The sequence below is a fragment of the Phasianus colchicus genome, chromosome 9 (assembly GCF_987193195.1).
Source record: "Phasianus colchicus chromosome 9, bPhaCol1.hap1.1, whole genome shotgun sequence".
In the NCBI taxonomy this organism is placed as follows: domain Eukaryota; kingdom Metazoa; phylum Chordata; class Aves; order Galliformes; family Phasianidae; genus Phasianus; species Phasianus colchicus.
The window spans coordinates 16,244,705-16,267,485 of record NC_143444.1 but is presented as its reverse complement, the minus strand read 5'-3'; the positions used below and the strand labels follow the sequence as shown (position 1 = coordinate 16,267,485).

Sequence of the window (22,781 nt, the reverse complement as noted above, 5' to 3'; positions counted from 1 at the left end):
AATCTGTGTAAATTCCAGGCCATCACTATTTCATAGTCCCCTAAATAAACATCAGAGATTTTCCACTGCAGGTTAAACTTCCTAGTCATAAATCTGACTCCGGAGTGCTTCCACATCTTTTTATAGTTCTGTCCTCCAGTAACAAGAAGCAGATTATCCAGATGAACTTTTTTCATAACATCACATTAACACAGCCTGAGAAGACACAGGAAAAAGGATACTACTTCTAACCAACTGAGTCTCACATTCTTGTAACTTCCTGTTTATTCAAAAGGAACATTACTTCTAGTGAAATAACCATAGCCGAAAAACCTGTGAACTTGTGTGTTACTGACAGGCCACTGTAAGCAAACGCGAGGTCTGATACAATCACTATTCACCACAACATGCTGTATTTTACTTCCTCAGTTCCAGCAATAGCTTACCTCGTTTTGAATACAAAAATGGAGTAATACAATACTCACAAAAACCAGCTGCAAAAACCAAGCAGGTACTGAAGACAAACTTACATTTACTTGCCACAGATGATGCTATGAGGGAGGCAGTCCTTTTTCATACAGCAAGTTTTGCTGTTCTGAGAGAAGACTGAAGTAACTGATAGAGCTGAAGGCATGTAACTCTCCATTTCTACCACTAGATGTGAGGATATATATATATTTTATATATATATGTATATATAATATATATAAAAATACAATCTCTATCAAAGGCTACAAATACAGAGGCAGGACTGACTGAAACCATGGACTTCAGTTTCCCCTGAAGCTGTTTCCTTGACAATTAACTCAGGAATTCCACAGTGCACGGTCACACAGCACTGAATCAGAAGAATTCACCACAGAGTAAGTTTATGTCTGCTTTAGCCAAAGAATAATCAGACCATTTAAGTCAGCCTCTAAATTTGAGGCCAATTGAATGTACACTGCTTATAAAACAGATGAATAACTCCATGAGAAACTACTTCGAATTCTACTAATAGTAATTTCATACCACAGTGTATTATTTCATCAGATAACACCATATACCTATTTATTTATCTTAAGTGAAAGAACACATTTATGTCAGATTAGCACTGTGCACCATACAATCACTTAGGAGGTATCTCAAAATTAGATTTTCAGCGTCAAATCACTGCCTATGAAAAATTATTCAAAGTAGTAATATAAACAAGGGGAAAACAAGTCAAAACTTGCACTCAATTCCAGCTCAATGACAAAGACCAACTGTAGCAGAAACATCTCCTCATGACCATGAGGTTTGTCATCATACAAGATATCATATTTAAGAAAGCCCAAGTGAGCTAGATCCTGGCCCTGAATGCCTCCAGGGATGGGGCATCCACAACCTCCTTGGGCAACCTGTTCCACTGTGTCACAACCCTCTCTGTGAAAAATTTCCTCCTAATATCTAACCTAAACCTTGTCTATCTCAGTTTAAAACCACGCCCCCTTGTTTTTCAAACAGTAGTTTTTCTTTCCACCTAGGAAATCATGCAGTCCTCCATGACTTAAGCTCCTGACAAACTCAACATATTAACAGTAAGTGAACTCAATAACACAAAATAAATGTTTGTAGCTATTTCTTTATTTGAAGTGTAGAACTTTATCAGCATGAGAAGAAGTGTTTTTAAGTATCTGCGTTGCCAAAAAGCAGCTTAGCAGAAGTTATTTTTTCAACTCATTATCCAGAGAAAAGATTGAATCATAAAATAACTATTCAGGGCAGCCATTCATCAAACCAGGAAGAAATAGATGCACAAAGAACACCAATACATCTAAGCAAGGACCAATGCTATTGAAATTCAGTGATGGAACAGAGTGCGCAAGGATGAGAGAAGAAATGAACAATGCCAGGTTCAGAAGGCTGCAAATACGCTGAAGAAATTGATTAGAATTCAAAACATCTTACATCCAGAACTCAAAATTATGTAATTCAGAATATTAATTCTCCACTTCAGAAGGCAAAGGGTATTGGAAAAAAATACTTAAGATCTTGACAAATGGTTCTGTAGAACTACAGAAAGTAGCCTAGTGCTAAAAACAGACTTAAATACAAAAATTGACAAAAAAAAGTGATATTATTAAAAAGAAGGCCAAAATAATTGAGATCTGTCAACAACATTACTACATGAGACAAGGAAAGTAATCCTACTGCTTTATTCAGCAACAGTAATCATGAGCAGCATAGGCAGCGATCAGTTTGGGGCACTGCATATCAGTAACAATTTGGCAGAGCAAGTAGTCCAGGAAGGATCAATATCAGTGCAAAAGTTGATATACGTGTACCATAGAATTATAGAATGGCTTAGGCTGGAAAGGACTCTAAGGATCATCAAGTTCTAATCCCTGTGCCACAGGCAGGGCCACCAACCTCCAGAACTGGTACAAGACCAGGCTGCCCAGGGCCCCATCCAACCTGGCCCTGAATACCTCCAGGGATGGAGCATCCACAACCTCTCTGGGCAGCCTGTTCCAGCATCTCACCACTCTTCCTGTGAAGAACTTCCCCCTGACATCCAATCTAAATTTTCCCTCCTTGAGCTTAAAACCATTCCCCCTTGAGTCAGTTCTCCTCAAAGTTTCCCAGAATAATAAAGAACAGCTGAACATTCCCTGTGTTCAATGAAATTAGAGTAGTGGAAGACACAGAAGTTAAGCTTGAAAACAGTTTGTCTAAGGTGGCTGTAGAGTAGCGTTCACTGAATCAGCTACAGCAACTGGGAAATGAAGAAACCTAGAACAAGGAGAAAACCTAAACTAGGTTTCTTGTACAAAGGCTAGTCCACATGATTTAAGACAGGAAAAAAGTGTGTACATTTAACCCTTCTCAAAGCATTACCCAAGCCACATGGAAGAAACCATTTGTGCCACAGAAATATACTGGCCTTACTCCAGAAAAGCAAGAACTGCAGTCAAAGGCTACACTAAAAAAGAAACAGCTATGATTTATTGGGCTGGAACAACTATGTGTTTCATCATTTGTATTTGTCTGACATACAAAGACCTGCAGCAATAAAGGCCAGCAACAGAAAATACTTGCATATATGCCTCCAAGCCCTTTTTTGTTTATACCTTAACCATGCTTATGATCTATTTGAAGGAATCTATAAAAAAGCATTAAGACTACTCAGATTTTGATTGCTCACTTGAATATTTCTTCACTTTATATAAATCTAACAGCATCCCTACAAATTCACAGAACTAAGCAAAGACAAAAAAAAAGACAATCTCTAAGTGGATAAACCCAATGTTTGTATTTCTATAATATTATCCTAAGATAGACAGGTAAAGATCTAGATCAAAAGCTTGTGTTTATAGAATTCAGTGCTTTTTCAGCTAGCTTCTTATAAACAGGATTTTGTTACAGCAACGTAAACTTTTCAATATTAAATCTCACTTTGAAAAGGTATGTTGCACTATTGCACTATTACTTTTCCTGTATAAATGGAATCTCCTCCCACAACTTCAAACCACAGCTAGTCAAGTGACTCACTAAAATTTTCCCAAGATTGAAAATAAAAATTTCCTTACCTTTTACTTTTGCAATAACTGTTCCTGCAGCGCTAAGAATATCAACTGAGTTTAGAGTCTGATGTTTGTTTATCACTGCTTTTAAAACACGCAGCAACTCTCCCAAGCGTTCATGTACTACTTGATGCAGTCCATCTTGGTTTTCTGAAGAAATAAAGAAGAAACTACATTAAAAACAGCAAATCAATGACATTAAAAACCACTTTGCTAGTATTCAGCACAACAAAATAGGGCACGTAGAAGCTGGGCCTGCTTAGAACAAGAAAATTTAAAAAAAAAAATGATACTAGCATCTGCCAACAGTTGACATGTACATGACATGCATCATGGCAAGAAGTCATTTTTCCAAATAAGACAAGCAAGAATAACTTAAAAATAAAAAATAAACTCCACAACCTTAGGGATTATACACCAATACTGTCAGGTTTTTGATTAAACCATTTTATGTCATTTTTGTTAATCATCACTTCAATAAATACATAGATTCAGACAAGTAGATCCAAAAGTAGATTTGGATTGCATGTTAGATCTTTCCTAACTTGATACAAAATTCAGTGCCACCTCAGCATATTCATAGAATTAAAGATTTTTGGTAGGTGCTGGTTTTTTTTTTTTTTTGCATTTAGCTCATGTCAATTAAATTTTATGCATTTTTACTATATATGCCTAGATCTCCAAAGGTCTTTCTTTAAACATGTTAATCCAGATTAAAAACAAACAAAAAACACCTTAACACCTAAATAATTCTGTTGAATTAGGTCTAAACTAGAAAAATTTTCATGTAAGCACTCATACAGTGCTACATCCATGCTTTTCTACACCATATTTCTCTTGCTTTGTGCCTCCAAGCTCCTACCCCTCTCAAAAAAAAAAAAAAAAGAATTCTTGCTGCATACATTGCACAGGTTAAGCCACAAACTCTTCCTTTCTGCTGCAGAAGAGGTGTTGGTGCACATAGTTTAAGTTTCACATGCATCAGAGTGCTGTGTTGCAAGTTGTGGTAAAAAGCTTTCAAACTCTAGCTTATGAAAAAGAAAAAGAGGATCTAGTACAAGCTGACTCACTTCCCCATAGAGAAAAAGGAATGGCATTTCTGTGTTGTCTGTGGGCATTATAACAAATAAGTCAATACAGACAATTTAGTATAGTGCCAATAGATCCAGTGTTTTCAGATTTCAGTTTCAATTTTGAGTCATTTTATTCAGACTAAGACATTACTTTTGGATGAAAAGTACCTATTTCTCTCTAAAGAATCAGTGAAGTACAACACGACATGTCAGTATGGTGTGTCACTACTGTCATGTGTGTAGGTGGGAAGACTACAAAGAAATAATACAGCATTATATCCAGTACAAAAGTTCCCAAAAGCAAGTCCCATAAAGACTATTGTGCTCCAGGTTTTATCTCCCTGAATGTCAAATATAAGAAGATTTTTTTTCAACTTGGGATAGCTTACACATTGTCAAAGAAAGAACCTTGACTCAGGAAGTGGACTAAGGCAAAAATATTATCTACCATTCACTGGCACTTTGTGTGCTTTTTCCTGCTGGACAAGAGTAGGAAGTTCCATATCCTTAACAGGATATACAGAAGTCTAGAAAAACCCATCTTATATAACCATAGTTTAAGAAAGCTCTGTGTAATTCATTAAACACAGTAGTAGCTTTAATCTTTATTTACAAGTACACGTTCCATAATTCTTGGCTGACAATACAAACACGACAACAGCAAAAATTGTCAAGAGGCTGGCACTAAATGCGGCTAGAAATCCGTACATACACATAACAGGTAGAGGTAGTTTACAACAAACACACACTGATGCAAAGGCTCAAGGTTTGAAATTTAATGCAGAAAACCAGGCTGTAAACTTCCCGCTGCAAGCCACAGAAGCAGATGCTAAGACTTTGGAAAAGAGATAGGGGGTCTGCAAGAGGTCTGCAAAAATAAATAAAATCAAGAAAGGTGTGAAAACAGTAGGTAAATTCAACTCCTTACCACCTGTCAGTTAAAAATAAACACTTCAGTTAATTAAATGGAGTAAATGCTACATTCAGAACAACAACAACGACAAGGTGATTCTTCACATGAGACACCTATGCAACTTCTCATAAAAACACAACATTGATAGAAAGTTGCATGGAAACAAGGACAGACTAGACAAGCTCTTCTGAGTGCCCCCTCAGGTTACAAGTGAGCTATGCTCTACTGGATCATGCCAGGGTCCAATGAGCCCGTGCCCAATGAAGCAGCGGGTGATGCGGCTCAGGAGACTAGCCAAGACTGGCTGCTTTCTGGAGTACAGCTGCCTCAGATCCCCTGCACCCACAGCTATTGCACCACATTTCCTGGACACTTCAGTAATTGCTTACAGACCTGTTGTCTTCAAATTCGTCAATAGGTTTCTTCTGAACCTATGTCTGCAATCTCATTTTACTCTTCTTCTCCCTTTGCTGAACTACCAAGCATTGTACAGAAACAACATAACCTGCACCAGCTCAAGAACTTCCCTATGAAGAAAGCATTCAGAAGATGACAGAAGTATTATGTATGTCCAACTTTGTTTTGTTGGTTTTTTGTGGTTTTTTTTTTTTTTTTTAATATACTTTTCTCTAGCTATTCACTTTTGGCAGTGGTTGGAGCTCGGACACTGAGTTAAACACAGCTTTAAACACAGTCTGAACCAGCACTGCCACTGTCACCTTCAAATACTTGGAGAACTTCCATGACCATTACAGATAATTATAAAATGGTCTCTTTGGTCTTTAATCCATCAAAGGTTCAATTGTAGTCCCATCAAAGCAACAATAAATGCTGTCTGGAGTATTGAGTAACTCCAGCCAAAGGTAATGAAAAAAGAGAAAAGATAGCAGAACTGTACTGGTGCCTAGAAACCACAACAGGATCCTACAACACAAAAAACATACCTGAAAATTCTAGTAATGTGCTATTTTTAGGTAAGTGGATATTGGATAAAGATAGGCAATTTCATTTAGTTAGTTAAGAAACAAGTACAGTGACTTAAGTTGTCTCTATAGTTAGCATCTCATCTCTTCTTTCAAATCTCTGGATACAGACAAACCTTCCAGAACCCCTCCTCAGTGATTAATAATTTAGATTGGCAGGACTGTGAAAGAAAGGCTAATTTGGAGGCATTTGGAGCTATATACCACAATCCTCCCCAATTACCTGTCTCTATTTAGTTAGAAGGCACACAGTCCTTGCCTGAGGAGCATAAGGTCAGCTGCAGAGACCGTCTGTACTAGTACACTACCCAACCAGAACCAAATCTCTTTTGCAGCCAAGATGGAGGCACCTTTGTCTTCTGATGGGTGTGTGCCCACTTGTGGATGGAGAGAAAACAGTTCCTGATGATGGGATCTGGAATACCCACACATGTATCCCGTAACCAGATCCTCTTGGTGACATGGTGGGCAGACTTCTTGTTCCCTAACAAGTATGGGACGGGGGAAATAAGGTTAGAATGCAGCTGAGCCAACCTACAGTTTGCTGCTTCCAGTCTACCCTCGGGAAGGAACGCATCATGGGCATATGAGAAACTGAACAAGCAGTTCTGCAGAATTCAGTACAATGCATAAATACAGGCTTGTCATTACAGGATAAGAACAGACTCTCAAGGTTCCTTACAGAAAAAAAGTCATACGGCAGACTAGTTAAAATATATCTGATATCAGGATGAAGTTTCTTAGTGTTAACATTTGATATTACCCTGTCAAACAAGTAGAGTTGGGGGAAAACCACAGCCAAAAAAGTGGGGGAGAGAGAAGGTAGAGAGAAAAAAATACCATAAAGGACACACACTGAAATGGAAGCACTCAGTTTCAAATGAAAATGCATGTTGAAAAACAGCTGCTGTCTTGAATTAGATGTCCCAGAGAACACTATCACTAAAATAATGCATTCAAGTATGAGGTTAGTTATTTACTCTCAAAAGCAGAATTCTGGCTACACCCAGCTGAGATTGCTTTGTATTCCATCACTATTTGTTTACAAAGCATCTCAAACACTGTTCCTCTACCTCCCAAAGACAAAAGGACTGCAACACAAGCAGGGAGGGCAGAACCCATCAGGAGCTACAGTGATCCCACATTCAGGAGCTGACACTGACCAAACAGATGCTAACAGAGGGATTTCCTGTTTGTGGCAGATTTATAAGCTTCAGGTACTAGCAGAATCTAAATATACCAGCTTAATAGAAACAGTTTCAATAGGGCTAAGAGACCAAACAAACCCTGGAGCAAAACAGTTCAGTGGGAAGAATGCATGAGGAAAGGAGTCTCCAACAGGCTCCTGCAGCAGTGCACTCTGACTTAAGCAGTCATAGTAAATAAATAAATCAGTATTTACTTTCAGTTTTTCTTTTGTTCCCTCCTGTCGCACTGCATGAGTTCATTTATCTACATGCAGTCAAGCAGGAAATTCCTCTACAATTGATGCTATATCAAATTTAAAATATTTAGCTGTGGTTCTCAAGCTTAGTAACAAAGATTGCAGCACTGTGGAAGGCTAATCGTGCTCTGGACCACAGGAATGTGACTTCCCCAGTGGTTCCTCAGCACAAGAGGACACACAGGTCCAGATGCTTGCTTCAGTTATGAGCCTCTTGGCCTGCAGAAAGAATCAGCCAGCCCTCTCTCCCTTGGAAGAAAATAGCTCCTGAAAGTGGGGAGGGGGAAAAAAGAATAGAAAAAAGGGCTTGAAAGAGCTTAATAGTTTGTCTACAATCCTTCTTTCATCAAGGTTTAAACCATCATTTACTTCAGCAGAAAACAAGCTTACTCAAAAATGTAAAGACAACCAGAAGGAAAGCATGCTATGTAAGAGAAGCAAATAAAGACGACAAAAAAAAATGTTTAAAATTTACATCAAGATCTTAACTCTTCACCTGCAGGGAAAAAAAAAAAAAAAGATGCACAAGAACAATACAGCAAAGCAGCTGACTCACTAAAGCTGGCAGGCTTCCTTCTCAGTGGCACATTGGCCTATCATCAGCATCTCACTGCTCAATGCAGCGGTCAATACGATGTGGTGACTGAAACATCTATTTTTGGTGTAAAAAAAAAAATTGCAAACTACCTTTTTTCTTTCATTTCAGGTATTTCTCAAAGGGAAATCCTTTAAAAACAATACAAAAAAAAAACACAAAACCAAACAAACATGCTAGCAAGCAATAATGGCCTTACAGCTAAGGATTCTGTTCATCCAGAACAAAACAAAAGTTTGCTCATCAAGCTTGTCAGTGCCAGCCACCCCCTCTGCCAAGCCAGGGCTGATTACAACACATGCAGTCAGGAAAAGCTCTGCTGTGTCAGTTGGCTGGTATTCCTTTGTCTGTCCCAACTCATTGTTAGTCCAAACATTTCTGAAGCTGTTTATTTCAACAAATTTTTGCCAAGAAAAGCTGAAATATGGACTAACAATATTTTTCCTCCTGCACAGTCATCATATATACTCTACATAGCTATTTAGACCCACATAGGAGATGCACACACCATTCTGCTTATAACTTACAGACTATAAGACTTATAACTATAGACAGTTGGACTGGATGATCTTATAGGTCGTTTCCAACCTTGTGATTCTATGATTTTGTGAACTTCTTCCCCTTCATAATGCCAGCAAAGTTATCCCCCACCATCCAATATCTACAGTCCATGCTCTATAGGAAGCCAGTTACACTCTGCATCTTCTCTCCTTCAAGAGAAGGTGAAAAAGCCAGACAGAATAGCATTCCAGGATGGTGAAAATAATTATGCGAAGTAGGAAACAACTTCTCCAATATACAAATACCTGGATCTAGAACTTGTTAAAGTTTCATCTTATAGGATGTGAAAAGTCAGCTCCTCGTCTCTTTTGATCTTAGAAAGATTCGGATGGAATCAGCTTGAGTAATCAACATTTCAATCTGCGAGCACAGAACCTTGGCTAAAATTACCAATCTCATTTTTGGCATCAATGATCAAGGTATATTACATTCTGTTTCCATTATGCTTCCGAGGAAGATTAAATAGTATCAGTCGTTATGTTACCAAGGTTGAAAAAAAAAAAATCAGCACTGAAATGAAGCTAAGCCAAAGATAACAACTTTAAATTAGAGCTTCACTGACACCCATACTGTGGGCTACGAAACTGACAGCACTCAGTTCTGAACCAGATCCAAATAATGATGTGACTTTGACTCTGTGATGATAATGAGCATCACAGAGTAAGCAAAACAATCACACTGCAGTTAACTCTGTGGAAGCCACCAAATCCATTCACTTGGGGAGACAGTCTCAGATTTACCTGTTATTTTATCCTTGACCTTCATCCACCACCTTAGCCCCACTAACATAACTGACAGTCTGCCCTATTTGTCTCATCTGACAGAAGTCACTATCAGAGCCCCATAAGAACTAAATTAAAACACATAGTTTAAGAGTGTTTCATACCATGGTTTGATCATACACGTGGCTAACCTTCATCAGTGCTTTTTGGCCCAGTCTCAGGGAAGCTTTTATAAAGCAGTATATGTATGGGCTAAATATGACTTCCATTGATTGTACAAAACAAATCTTATTTATTCGGTAGATATTTTATTGTTGGAAGTCACAGTTTAGGAGAAGATTAACAGTAACCTTAGTTATCATTTATTCCCTCACTTGGTTGTACAAACATGCTGCAGATATGGAAGAATAAAATACTTCAAATAATTGAAAAGCAAACTCAAAGAAGTTCCAGAACAATTTTTTGTATTATTAAAATCTCTAACAGGGCTAGAAGCTGCCAATGGCACTAGTAAAGTCATTACATCTCAGTCTCGTTTATAATGCTTTATTAGAAACTAACTACCTAACACTTCAACACAAAGAAACAGGCCAGGAATTGCAAACAGACAACCCATCTTTGGGTTTTCCAGTAGCAGAAAATGTATTGCCACATGGTACAGAGTGCTGGTCAGTTATCAACTGGACTGAGGTTGTTCAAAATGGCAACGGGTTAATCATTAGACACTGCATGAAGGTACCTTCCTGCCAAATCATCTGTCTGTCTTCTCACAGCTGACACAGACTATTGGTGCAGCTGGCACAAAACCATGAAAGGAGCACAAACTTTGTACTCTGTGCTCTAGCAAGCACAATAAATACTGTCACGCAACCAGACCCACTTGGGCATTTCTCAGCTCATTTAGCCAGCTTAGGTATTATTTATTCTTCTTTCTTATTATTTAAGAAACCACATCTTCTGCAGTAGCGATGCCTCCTTTGTGTTGTGCAAACCAACATCAGAAGTGATAAGATGGACAGCAGCAGCCATTTTACACAGAATGAAACACACGACTCAAAGAGCATAGCTCCAAATCCTTCAAAAGTTAACAAAATCTACAAGAACAAGTTGTAGTGTTAAAGAAGATTAAGCCATCCACACTGTATTTTCTTTCTTCTTTTGTCAGGGCAATTATAAAGGGGCTATTTATTCTTCCTTGCTTTTGAGCCTGCTATATTTCTGCTTTCAAAAAGCAGTCATCTGCTCTGACTACAACCAGTTTATTAAGTTTTAATTGTAAAATGAAACCATTATTACTGCATTGGATATAAGATTAGAGACTGGGTGAATTTAAAAAAAAAAATCTTTAGTTTGTAGTTTCACAAATGTAGGACAAAATGAGAGGTCTAATTTTCATAGCACTGAGTCTCACATTCAAGTCACGGTCACAGTGTATGAAATGTTTTAGCCAAATCCTATACAACAATGATTTTTGCTTTAATAGAAACCTGTAGGCCTGAAGCCAAGAACCACACACCGCTCATTATCTGCATAAAACAGTAGGTAGGATTCTTGATAGGAAGCCACATTAAAACAGCATTAATGTCCATTGCATCCTTGGTATTGCTCAGCCATTTTCTTTTGCTCTGCATACCTAAGGATTTAAAAAAAAAAAAAAAGGAAAGAAAAACACATACCAAAAACCTATCCTTATGAAACTTTCATTATTTAGATGCTTTGCAAGAGTCAAAGATAATCGCCCACTTCTCATCATAAAATAACTACTCACAGATTTTTTAGAGCATTGTATTTATTACAGGTCAACTTCAAGACAAACACGCACAAACTACTGGAAACCCAACACAGAAAATAACTTGCTCTGGAATTTCAGATGAAAAGAGGCCTCTTTTTAGTATTTTCCCAAGAAAAGTGAATGTTAATTACCTCAGCAGAAACTAGCAGTATTAGCTATAGCTAATAAAATGCCCAAAAATGAGATGTTTCCAAGAAACCACTGTAAAAACCTTGGGAGGACACCTCTGCCAACTGAAAACTTGGTAAACATCTTTCCAACTATTCATAATGAGCTCTAACTCTGCAGCTTGATTGGCAATTTTTGTTGCTCTGCATGCTCTCATTTCTTCACAAATTTCTCCATATATTGAAAAGCTGTCTACATCTGAAGATTTGGAAGAACAAATTAAAGCAGCTTTGAAACTGTAATTTGGTTTATATTCTTTTTTCCCCTTGTAGTCAAACCTCTCAAAATATCAAACTGACAAGTACTATCATTTTTGTTGACCAGAATCATAGAAACTTTTGTTGTCTTGGCATCATTAAGAAACACTATGCCAAATTCAAAGTCTTTGGCAACATGTGCTCCAGAATCCACTACAAAAAGTGGCAAATGCGATAATTTATGGAAAATGAACGTATAATCAATTAGTTTAGTGAAGAAGATCTAAGGATATTTGATTAGGAATAAAGAAGAGAAAGGCATGAAAAATAGCCAAAACTACATTTTACATAAAAGCAAAGTTTAGGGGCAGCTTTTTTTTTTTTTTAAATACACAGATCCAATTCATTGAGAATCCATGGATATTTTATGCAGTTAACTTATTGACTACAGTATATTTAAATAAAACAATTATTATACTACAAAGACGTTAGTAGCATATAAGTATTTCATATTTAGCAAATCAGTTCCCTATAAATCACTGAACTATTACATTTCATCTTAAAATCAAGTTACAAATTCAGGTTGCAGTGAAAAAGCACTTAGTATTCGAAATTATTTTAAGGGCATAAGTTTTCTTTAGGTTGGGGTGGAGGGGGAAGAAGCAGCGCAGGCTTAGAATTTTTGCAGGAAATTTGCTCTTGAATAAGAACACAGAACGATGTCTGTTAGTCCAGAGTTTCAAGGAAGAGTTCTTGCATAAAAAGCTGTTGAGTACCATGTTAATATTGATCCAGCTCTTAAAATCTGACATTCACTACTTAGGACCGACCAAAATATATTACTCTAGCCAGACTCTTCTTGACTGAAACACAGTTTCCAGAGAGTTAAATAACTTGCTAAAAAAAAGAGGCAACTTTTTGTTTTTTTTTTTTTTTTTTTTGTTTTTTTTATTTATTTTTTATTTTTTTATGTTTTAAACTCCTTTCCCTTTTGGGGAAAGGAAATACTCATACTGTATTCCAAGCCTCTGAATATCCTCCAATCTCCACTCTTTTTCTTTTTCTTAATAAACTATCTCATTTTAATTATGTCTCAATCCCGTACCTCTGAGAAATCAAAGCTTTTTCATACTTACGTAAGTCCTCACCTATACAAATAAGCAAGACTAATTTTCAGAAATTAAAGCTGTAAAATCTAAAATGACTTAAAATAAATCTTTTCAAGTCAGAATAAATGGTGTACACATGCAAAATACGTATTAATAATCAAAACCTTTTAATTCTGCCTACACTGATAACAGTGTATGTTGATGTGCCAACTGATATCAACAGCATAGCTATTACTCCACATTCATTTCACATTCAAACTCATGGATAAAATTCCCATTTGTGTGTGGGAGAAGTCCTTCAAGAAACCTACCACAATGCAGCTTTTCATTAATCCATTTCAATATGCTGTATGCCACATTCCTCCAACTTTTGTATCCTACCAGCCTTCAGATTCCAATCAACTAACCTAGACACGTTCATCCATGCAGTTTAATCCTTAGAATACACTAATGTTTTATTAACACAATTTAAAAACTAAACAAACTGGAATAAAAATTGCTGAGTTTCCTTATTTACCCATTTCTGACAAACAAGAGTGAACACATTACAGGGCCATTCTAGCAACACTTTCTATCATTTCCCAAAATCTGAAAGTAGCTAAAGAATAAAACCAGGTGAGGATAATGCTTTAACACTTCCAGAACCCATTAAAGTCAGACCTGTAAGTTGTTGAATAGATGTAACACTACATTTTATAACGAACAAATTTGCCCTAAGTCTGGCCAGTGACATTTCACCAAAGTTATATCCATCAATTACTGTCTTCTACAGTTTAGTAGAATAGTTCTTGAGCTTAGCAGTTTACAGTCAAAGGTGCCCATAAAATAAAATGAGGAAAAAAAAAATGTGCCTTAAGAAACTACATTCCTTGTACATTGCTTCAAGTTCTGAAAAAGAATATAACGAAACAGTACTTAATTTCCTCAACACAAATTACTGGAGAATAAAACAAACAAGAAAAGGAATAACTATCCCTAGAAGATTGATCTCACCATCTCAACCTGGTACAGAAGGGATACTATGAAAGTCTTTTCAAATACAAATTCAAAAGAAAATAAATCTAGCCTTTGGTAAGCCATATCAAGAGATTATCAAAAAAACCCTTAGCCTCTAGCTCATTTTACTTTTACTCCAGAATACTGTCTGTTCTACTTAGCTTCTCCTTTTAGCTTGAGTCACTGACTGAAGAAGCTATTTTATTGCTGTCTGCCCACTTAGTTTCAGAAGACCACACACAGTCAGTATTATGAGACTGTATGGTGTTATACAAGAGGTGAATTTTCTTTGTGCATTTTTTTAAAGTATCTTTTAAACACAATTATGGACTGATATAGACGAGGAATACTATCACAGCCTATTTTGTTGACTGTGATGTTTTCTTTCAGAAGTCAAATCATTGCAGACATCACCAGTTAGAAAACTAGATGAACATGAAGAATTAAGTGCTTGACCTTAATCTAGAAAACTGGTGAACATGAAGAATTAAGTGCTTGACCATCCAGCACTGAAGTGCTGCTGAACCAACCACCCAGAGTACAGTCTGGCTTTATGACTTTCACAGGTGAAGGCAAAATGATGAGCTATGTGAACACTGAATACATACTTTCAAGATCTTCCTCTTTCCCAGAATTAGGAACAGCCAATCTCTAGTGCAGTACAGTGTTTTCATATCAAGTATTTCATACTTGCATTATCATTGTAGTTATAACTGATGTCACAGTAGCACTGGTCTGACTCAAAAGACAACAATGACCCACTGCACAGCTTGTTAGGCACATTTAATTGAGCAGTATCTCTTCACAAATAACTTAAAATAGAAAGGTGAAAGATAAACAAGTGGTAGAACGTTTGTGTTTATGATTCTGGATTTACAGAGTTTCCCTCCAGTACCTCTGAAGCTGTCATTCCACCTAGCCAGTGCTAACTGAAAAACAAACAAACCAAAGGATGCACAAGCCAGTAATAGGTACAGAAGTGGAAAATTATAATAAAAACAGGTAGAACTTGGTCAACTACATACACAATAGCCCCATGCATTTCACTTTTCATCCAGGGGCACACAGCATTTGATGTTCCATAGCAAGTTTCTCTCATTACTAAGAAACTGACTTATTTACATACCCCAGCCCTATTACTAACTTCTCAATTAAGTTCTCAGCTCACTTCTCATGCCTAGTTATCAGCTGAAACCAGCTACTAATGGAAGGAGTTTGCCGTTCCCTGCTGAATTTGTTAACTTGCCCTTGTACATGGGTTTAAAGATGAATATCACAGATCCTTCAGTGCGACCACTCTGCAATCTCAACCCTAGTGTTAGTTTCTCCTTCGTAACCACTGCCATATTTATCATGGTCACCTTCTGACTTTCACACTTCCAAGAATCATCTTTGCTCATTTTCAATCATTTACACTACTAAACTTCCAAGTAAGCAACTTATATCTTATCTGATGAAGTATAACACATCTGGAATCATCCATTAAGCACTGCCTCTTTGCCATGCTCGTATTCTGGTAGTAGTTCCTATATTACAACACTCAGATTCAGCTCCAAATGCTAAAAATGTCAAAGACCTTGACCTTAGAGAGCATACACTCATGCTTAAAACACTCATTCCTACAAATATACTCCTTACATATTATTGATCTACAATCCTGCAATTCCTTCAACCAAAGCCAAAAGGATTTTCAATACATCTTAGCTCAAACTTCCTCGCTAGGTCTTCCACATGCTTCAGATTCCTAAGACTAGAAGAGGATTAGGACTTCATTACTAAAGTTATTCTTTCCTTTAAACTTCCCAAAATACACACTTCACTCTTTCTTAAGAACCTTCCTTTCCCTTTAAGGCTCACAGTATATACATGGCCATGTACATGGCATCACAGTCACCCAACGTCTAACAGATAAGTAGTACTAACAGAACTTTTACAGGTGCAGTATAAATATCATGGTAATGTGATGCAACACACTAAAATAATGTACAGCACAAAGAATATCACAAGGCTTCACGTGCTACAAGAATCTAAACCCAGTTATTTGCTATAGCCTCACCTAAGTCAACTTAATCTTCTATTAAAAAGAAACATTCAAGGGAGAAGGATCGAGTTACCACTAAACCTCCATTTTACTGAAAAAGGAGAATCAGCCACCTATGAAAATGGAGGTCCCAGCTCTGCACCAGGTCTGTAATCCCACCATGCAGTTCTGATGCCAATTCATTAATAAGACATTAAAGGCTAACATAATCAAATCATTGCAACCAGCAGAGTACATGAACATTTACTTGAAGTTAAGAAACAAGTCACTTCAGTTCTGAGACATAACTACACAAATAGGAAACACAGTCCCAGAGAAACAGAGACAGGATGGTTTGGTCTATAAAATCTTCATAGACTTCTGGTCACTGAAGCAGCAGTCACAGCCTGCAACTCCATGCTGCCAGGTATGCAGTAATTGCTGGTACTGATACTCTTGATTCATATCGCAACTGGAATAAATTCACACAAAGTAATTATAGAAATGGAGTACATTTGTGGATACACTATAACACTTAAAAAACCCACAGCTGCTCCTACAGGTATACACAAATTGCTGTTAAGAGGAGAAGACTTCGGTGCAAAGGATCACATCTCAGCCTTCAGGTGCTGACGTGGAGTTGTAGGAGTGATGCAGGTTCGTGTCCAAGCATTCCATGCTCCTCCAGCAAGCTGCTAACTGTGTTAGATGATGCTTAGTTGTTAGAAAGCCCAGCTTCACACTGATGCTCAAAAAGGAAAATCTGACTTTTGATCCTCTCCCTCACTGCTTACCTCTCACTGCGCTAATCTCGTCATACCAGCTTCCTTAGTTTGACTGTCACTGTGGAAAGGAGAAGTAACACAAATCTATAGGAAAGTTAAGGTTCTTCAAATAAAGCATTTTGGAATTCTTTGTACGTCAAAATGCAAAGAGGAGAAAGAATGGGACTTTTATTTTGATTACATTTGCACTTCCGAAGCAACGCAAGAATGGAAATGCCGGTGTTCTCCTGCAAAGATGCGGCGTTTTGCTCCGCTAAGCAGCGAGGCCTGACAGCACCCGCCCGCCCCCGGCCCCGCCGGCAACAAGCGCGCGTTGTTCCGAGGAATGCGGGCTATGCGGCGGGGGCAGGGCGCGCCGCGGCGGAACCTCCCGCCGCCAAGTCAAACAGTCACTGCGGGCCGCAGGGCCTGGGACGGGGGAAACTGCCCTCAGCATCCGCCGTCAGCAACCCGCATTTAGCACGTAGCTTTGCTTGGACTCTGCGGGGCGCGGCTTCGCTCGAACTTCGGGGTGTTTCTCCTTCCCTTGTTCTGAGCATTGGAAACGGCAGACTTGTTCCACGCAGATTAATTCAGCAACGTTCTAGCAGCACAAGCCTGCAAAGCAGAAGACGATGCCCAGCTCCCCCGGCTCTCAAAGCCGCGCTGCCGGAACGGCGCAGAGGGAGCAGCGGGGCAGGGGAAGCTCGCTGTCCTGCGCCCGGAGCGCCGCTCCTCGGGAGCAGCGCGGTTTGTAGCTGCTGCTGTCCCCTCTCAGTTCTGCTAAGCAGAGCGGGCTCGCTGCGGGCCTGCCTCCACACTGGTGTCACCAGCTGCTTATGAACCGAGGTCTCTAGAGTACAAACCTCTGTCCTCTCCACAGAAACGGATGGAGTCGAGGAAGCCAGTGCCGTACAGGGGCAGAACTCACAGCCGGGGTACCAGGCTCTGTTCCCCGGGGCCGGAGGAGCACAGCAGTGGAAGGGAATGGAAAGTGGGAGAGCAACTGGTTTCTGGAGCGTTGTGGTCCTCCAAGCTATGCTCAGAAAGGACATTGGCAGGCCTGGCTATTTCTTTTTTCCTACAAGTTACACCACAAAAAAAGCATCAGAGCTGTTAAAATAGGTCACTACTAATGGCATTAAGTTCTTAGAATAATTCCTAACTTGTTAAACAAGAAGTTTAACAAAGTATTTACTTTGCTCTTATCTCTATTTACATCCTTTACATCTCTTACCTTGAAAGTCATTCGCATTTGTCAAAGAACAGTTTCAATTTCAAACTGGCAGAACTAATATCCAGGAGTGATTAGTAGGAAACATATATGAGGGTGTAATAAGAAATCTCCAGGTCAGAATGCCTGGAACTATTTACATTTTCGCATACAGAAAGCAAGTTTCAAAGGCAAGTGTAAATGATGACAGTAAATTCAAATACGCCTGAAGCTCGGAATGAAAACCAACTGACTGACTTGCCACCTACACAGGGCATTTTCTGCTGGCTGTTCTTTCCTCACCACCTTTTTATGCATCTCTGTCAAACGTAACATTCAACAGAGGAGACAAAAAAAACGTTGGTAGAGGGTTTAGCAGCGCACACTGCAAAGCCAGGGTGGAGTGCTATGACTGTCACAGTCCTTTTGCTATTGAAACCTCAGGCCACTTACTCCTTTGCCAGCTGCCTTCTCCCTCTTTTCTGGGCTCCTTTCACTGTACAAGCTTACAGAGGATCTAGTCGAAAATGATTCTGTTCCTTCCTAAGACTAGCATTCAGTCAGATCTGCCCTTTGGAATGTGACACAGGCACCAGAGGATGACTGCCGTGACCAAGAAGCAGGGTGAGATCACAGGAGCTCACACTTTCGAATTTAAGAAGAAATACATTACCTGTTTGGTTTAAAATAGAGCCCTAAAAATAACAAGTTTGATAATGAGATATGAGAACAACAATTTAAAACACATCTTGCATATATTTCACACAAAGAATAGTACCATCATTTCAGCTACTGGTGAGGAAGAAAAATCTGTGATCTCTGCAGGACCACTTTCAGAAGTGAAGTCTCACCTTTGCCCAGCTCCCCCACACCTGCCCCAGTCTGCCCGAATCCCAGCTTCCCTGCTACTGTGCTTCACAGGATCACTTCCACCAACAGCTATGGGAACAATACCATCCAAAACAGTAAATACAAGCTGTCAGAATTCAACTCTTAAGATCTTATTTGTTTCAGCAGCAATCTGAGCCAAGATATTGTGAGCTAGTACATTTAAAACAGGTAATTAGTCTTTGTGAACCAAGTGTAAGCAGAGCTATGACACTGAAAACAACTGCATATTTTAGGAGCAAGTTACAGAATTTAAAGAACTATTCCACAGGTATTATAGGTATATAACACTTGAGTAGATCCTGGAGGTGATCTACATAAAATTTCCATTTTGGACTCTATGTTTGAAAAGCTGTGATTACTATAATAGCATTATTTTCCAGACAGTTTGTCTTCACTTTTTTATGCTATATGGAATAAGATAAACAATACCACACTTCACATAATTCCTCTGCCTTTCCAGAGGATTCTTGAAGGTCACTTAATCAATTCACAAACAGACTGTTTACATACTTGATAATCATTTTGTTCTCACGATCACTGGAAGTCAGCTGCTCTGTCAGCACACAACTTTCCCCCCCCCCCCATGAAGCTTTTCCATTTAGGACACAATACTATCAAGGAGAAAAACAGCCGTTTTCCTCCCCAAAACAGAAAATATCAGTACAACCTCACTCAAAATAAAAGCATACAAACATCTCTTCCAGAGTGCTGCAAAGAAAGGTAAATGCTATTAACCTTGCTCAGAGCACTTTGCCCACCTACCACGCATTTGTACTACAAGTTAAATGTTCAGAATCTGAAGTGTCATTAGGCACTTGAACATCCAGTTTAAGGTGTATCAAAGACAGTAGCTTTCACTGAGAAATAATAAAATTGGAATATAGAACAAACAAAATTACACCTAGTATTGTAAATTATCATAATTTCACTGTTATCTTCATTTTCAAATCTAACAAACTTCAGATTTCCCTAGCAAAGCAGGACAAGTTGACATTCCAAGAAACCACCTCAGAACTTTGCTACAGAGGACTTTAATAGTCTACATTAGAAGACGATAAAGAAATAAAAATCAAGAACTAAGCATGTTCGTATTTTTAGTATGACTAAAAAACTAAAGCAATGTTAGAAAAAGCACACATTATCACAAGCCTGGAAGAAGCGAAGAGTTGTTGTTCATCTTTAACCCTCAGGCCCTATATTCAGCAGACAACTTCTGGCTGTTAAGGTAGCAATACCAATCCCCACAGTGGTTTTGAAATTACTGGAGACTTGCTATGAGGAAGTTCTTTAACCCAACACACCTTTACAGGTGTCCCACTGCGCTGCACATCTGTCTTTCAAGAATAAGCACCTGATAGGTTTCAAGTTAAGCAGCATTCCTGATCCTTTTGAAAGCATCAGTGCTACTGTAAAGAGGATTCAAACGCTCCTGACCACGCCATCGAGCTTCACCTGTATTTTCACTTCTGCTACAATTTCAAAAACGCTCACTGAACTCTAAGACACCAGACTGCAAAATCTGATCCTCAAAGACAGACTTGTGATGAAAGGCAAGGGTTTTGATTTGCTGTTCTGTTTTCCAATGTATCTGGAAAAAAGGGTACATTACCATTTTATAATAAGCTCTGATTTACATTAGTTGAAGACAGACAGGATGAACTTGAGGAACAAAGCTCTTGCTCATGAAAAGGATGCAGAATTACCCACATAAAGCACACAGTATCACACTTTGAAGATTACTTCAAAGTTTGTGATAAAGAAAGCAGTAATACCTAAATATATTCTGCAGTATAGTCACAGATTATATATTAAAGTATAATTATACGAGCACTTTCAGGCCACATGCAAATATCACCCTCACAGCTATTCAAAATGCAGCAGTATTTCCCACAGTCCCAAGGGCAGACCTTACAGCATACACTGAATTCCTTAAAAAAATAAATAGCAGATGTCACCAAACCAGTAGTTAACTATCTTCAGAGGAGGAAAACCGGAACGTTTCCCCCATCCCTGACTTGATACAAATCAAAGCTACTATTTACTGTCCAAAAGTGAAAGAGTAAGTAAAATATTTTAATTAGGAACTCAGACTTCGCCCTAAATATTCTTTTATGTGATCCTTTTAAACCCGAGTAAATGACTCTCATTCGAGCAAAGGCCACACGATGACATCATTTGCTTAAGGCAGTAGTGGAATTTATTAAGGGCAGTAATGAAGCAGACTGTAATGGCACCAATCTCAGGCACAGATACTTATTCTTAAGTAGATTACTAACTTTGCATGTCTATGCAGTAAGCAACACTATATTTGAACTAATAGAACTCCTAACAAACATTTGTTAGAGGCAGATCCTGCATAGTTTGAACCAAGAAGTTGTATAGAAAGCATGTAAGCTACTTCTGTGAGGCATAGACATTCTTATACTTAGAGACGATTGGACAGTATGGACTAATTACTCCATATCTCCTCCCTGCCAGAAGAACATAGTCTGCATGCTGAAGTCACTCAACCGTATGAAATTCAACAGCATTTATTTGCAGGCACAAACCCACGCTTTGGGACAACACTTAACCTTCTCCATGTTACAGGGTTTGGTTGTGGCATTCCCATGCACATCACATTCTGAAGTATTTTCAGTGCTGTGGTCGGGTTGTCAGGCCCTCAGCAGTTCTGCAGGATACAAACAACCATTCTGTTCCTACAACTTTCTCTACCAAGCCACTTTCTCTCCTTGCGTGTCACTACATCCTAAGATTGAAAATAGCTCCAGTCTTTAGACAGTACCTTATTGCATGTCCTACTGTTTGAAAGTAGATGAAGGCAGCAATCTTTTCCTCACACTCCCACTCTGTAGCTGAAAAGCCACTGAACTCAAAACACAAACAGAAACCCATTAGCTTTCAATCTATTACATTTTAACAGCTTCTACTTTAGATGTACACTGAAACAAGAACTAAGCCTGGGGGATAGCAAGAATGCCATCAATAAAACTGAGAGTTCAAATGAACTATCTGAAGAGTGGCACAGACTGCAGCTGACAAAAATAGATTGAGTCTTCTAGGTATTCAGCCAGCATATACTCTCAGGTTTGGCCTGCCAGGCGGGATTCCTGAGGAACTGTTCTCCATTTCTTCTTGCCAGAAAGGAAAGATGACTGATTTATTTTGAGTCTCCTCGATACATTTCAATTATCTTTGACCTCAGAAAGTACTAATACTACAAAATGAGCAGGCTTTTCAGTACAAGCACAAAGACATGATGACAGTATAATCATCCTCTCTAATATCAGCCATATGACACAACTTCATCTGGAACTCATCTAGAAATCTAACTTAAGACCAGGCCAAAAGACTGATCCATTGACATTTTGTGCAGTCCAACCACTACAGGTTCAGACTGTCATCAGATAGAATTAATTTTATTTTTTTGTGAAACAGCACTGAATTCATTGATCTAGGTACAAAAAACAGAGCTCTTTCTTAATGAAGATGTTGGTAAGTACCTTGGTCCTGTGCCTCAAAATGGACTGCTAATAATAGAGCATTACAACCAACAAGTACAATGCCTGGATTCAGAAAGGAAATTGAAATCAAGTGCATGGAACACATGGTATTTCACTCAACACAAGAGGCAACTGCAGCTCCCCTGTGTCCAAAGGGCTGAAAAACATCAATCTGGCAATCCTATTCACAGGGAGGGCTTATTTTTCCCCCCCAAAGGTACAGAGGTGTTGTTTTGCTTAGTTTTCAGTGTCATTGAGAATTAGTTTCTCGTATCTCAAGTTTTTTTTCTTGCAATCACAGCATTTCTACATT

The 22,781-nt window shown here is 38.6% G+C and overlaps 1 protein-coding gene across 3 annotated transcripts in view; it reads right to left on the bottom strand.

The window, feature by feature from the left end:
• Window positions 1–22,781, bottom strand: part of ARHGAP29 (Rho GTPase activating protein 29) — a 74,701-nt gene that overhangs the window by 23,304 nt on the left and 28,616 nt on the right. For all 3 annotated transcript variants that reach the window (XM_090146325.1, XM_031614869.2, XM_090146326.1), the window contains one exon: window positions 3,531–3,674. In XM_090146325.1, coding sequence (XP_090002451.1) covers window positions 3,531–3,674 — 144 coding nt within the window. The remainder of the gene's footprint in view (window positions 1–3,530; window positions 3,675–22,781) is intronic.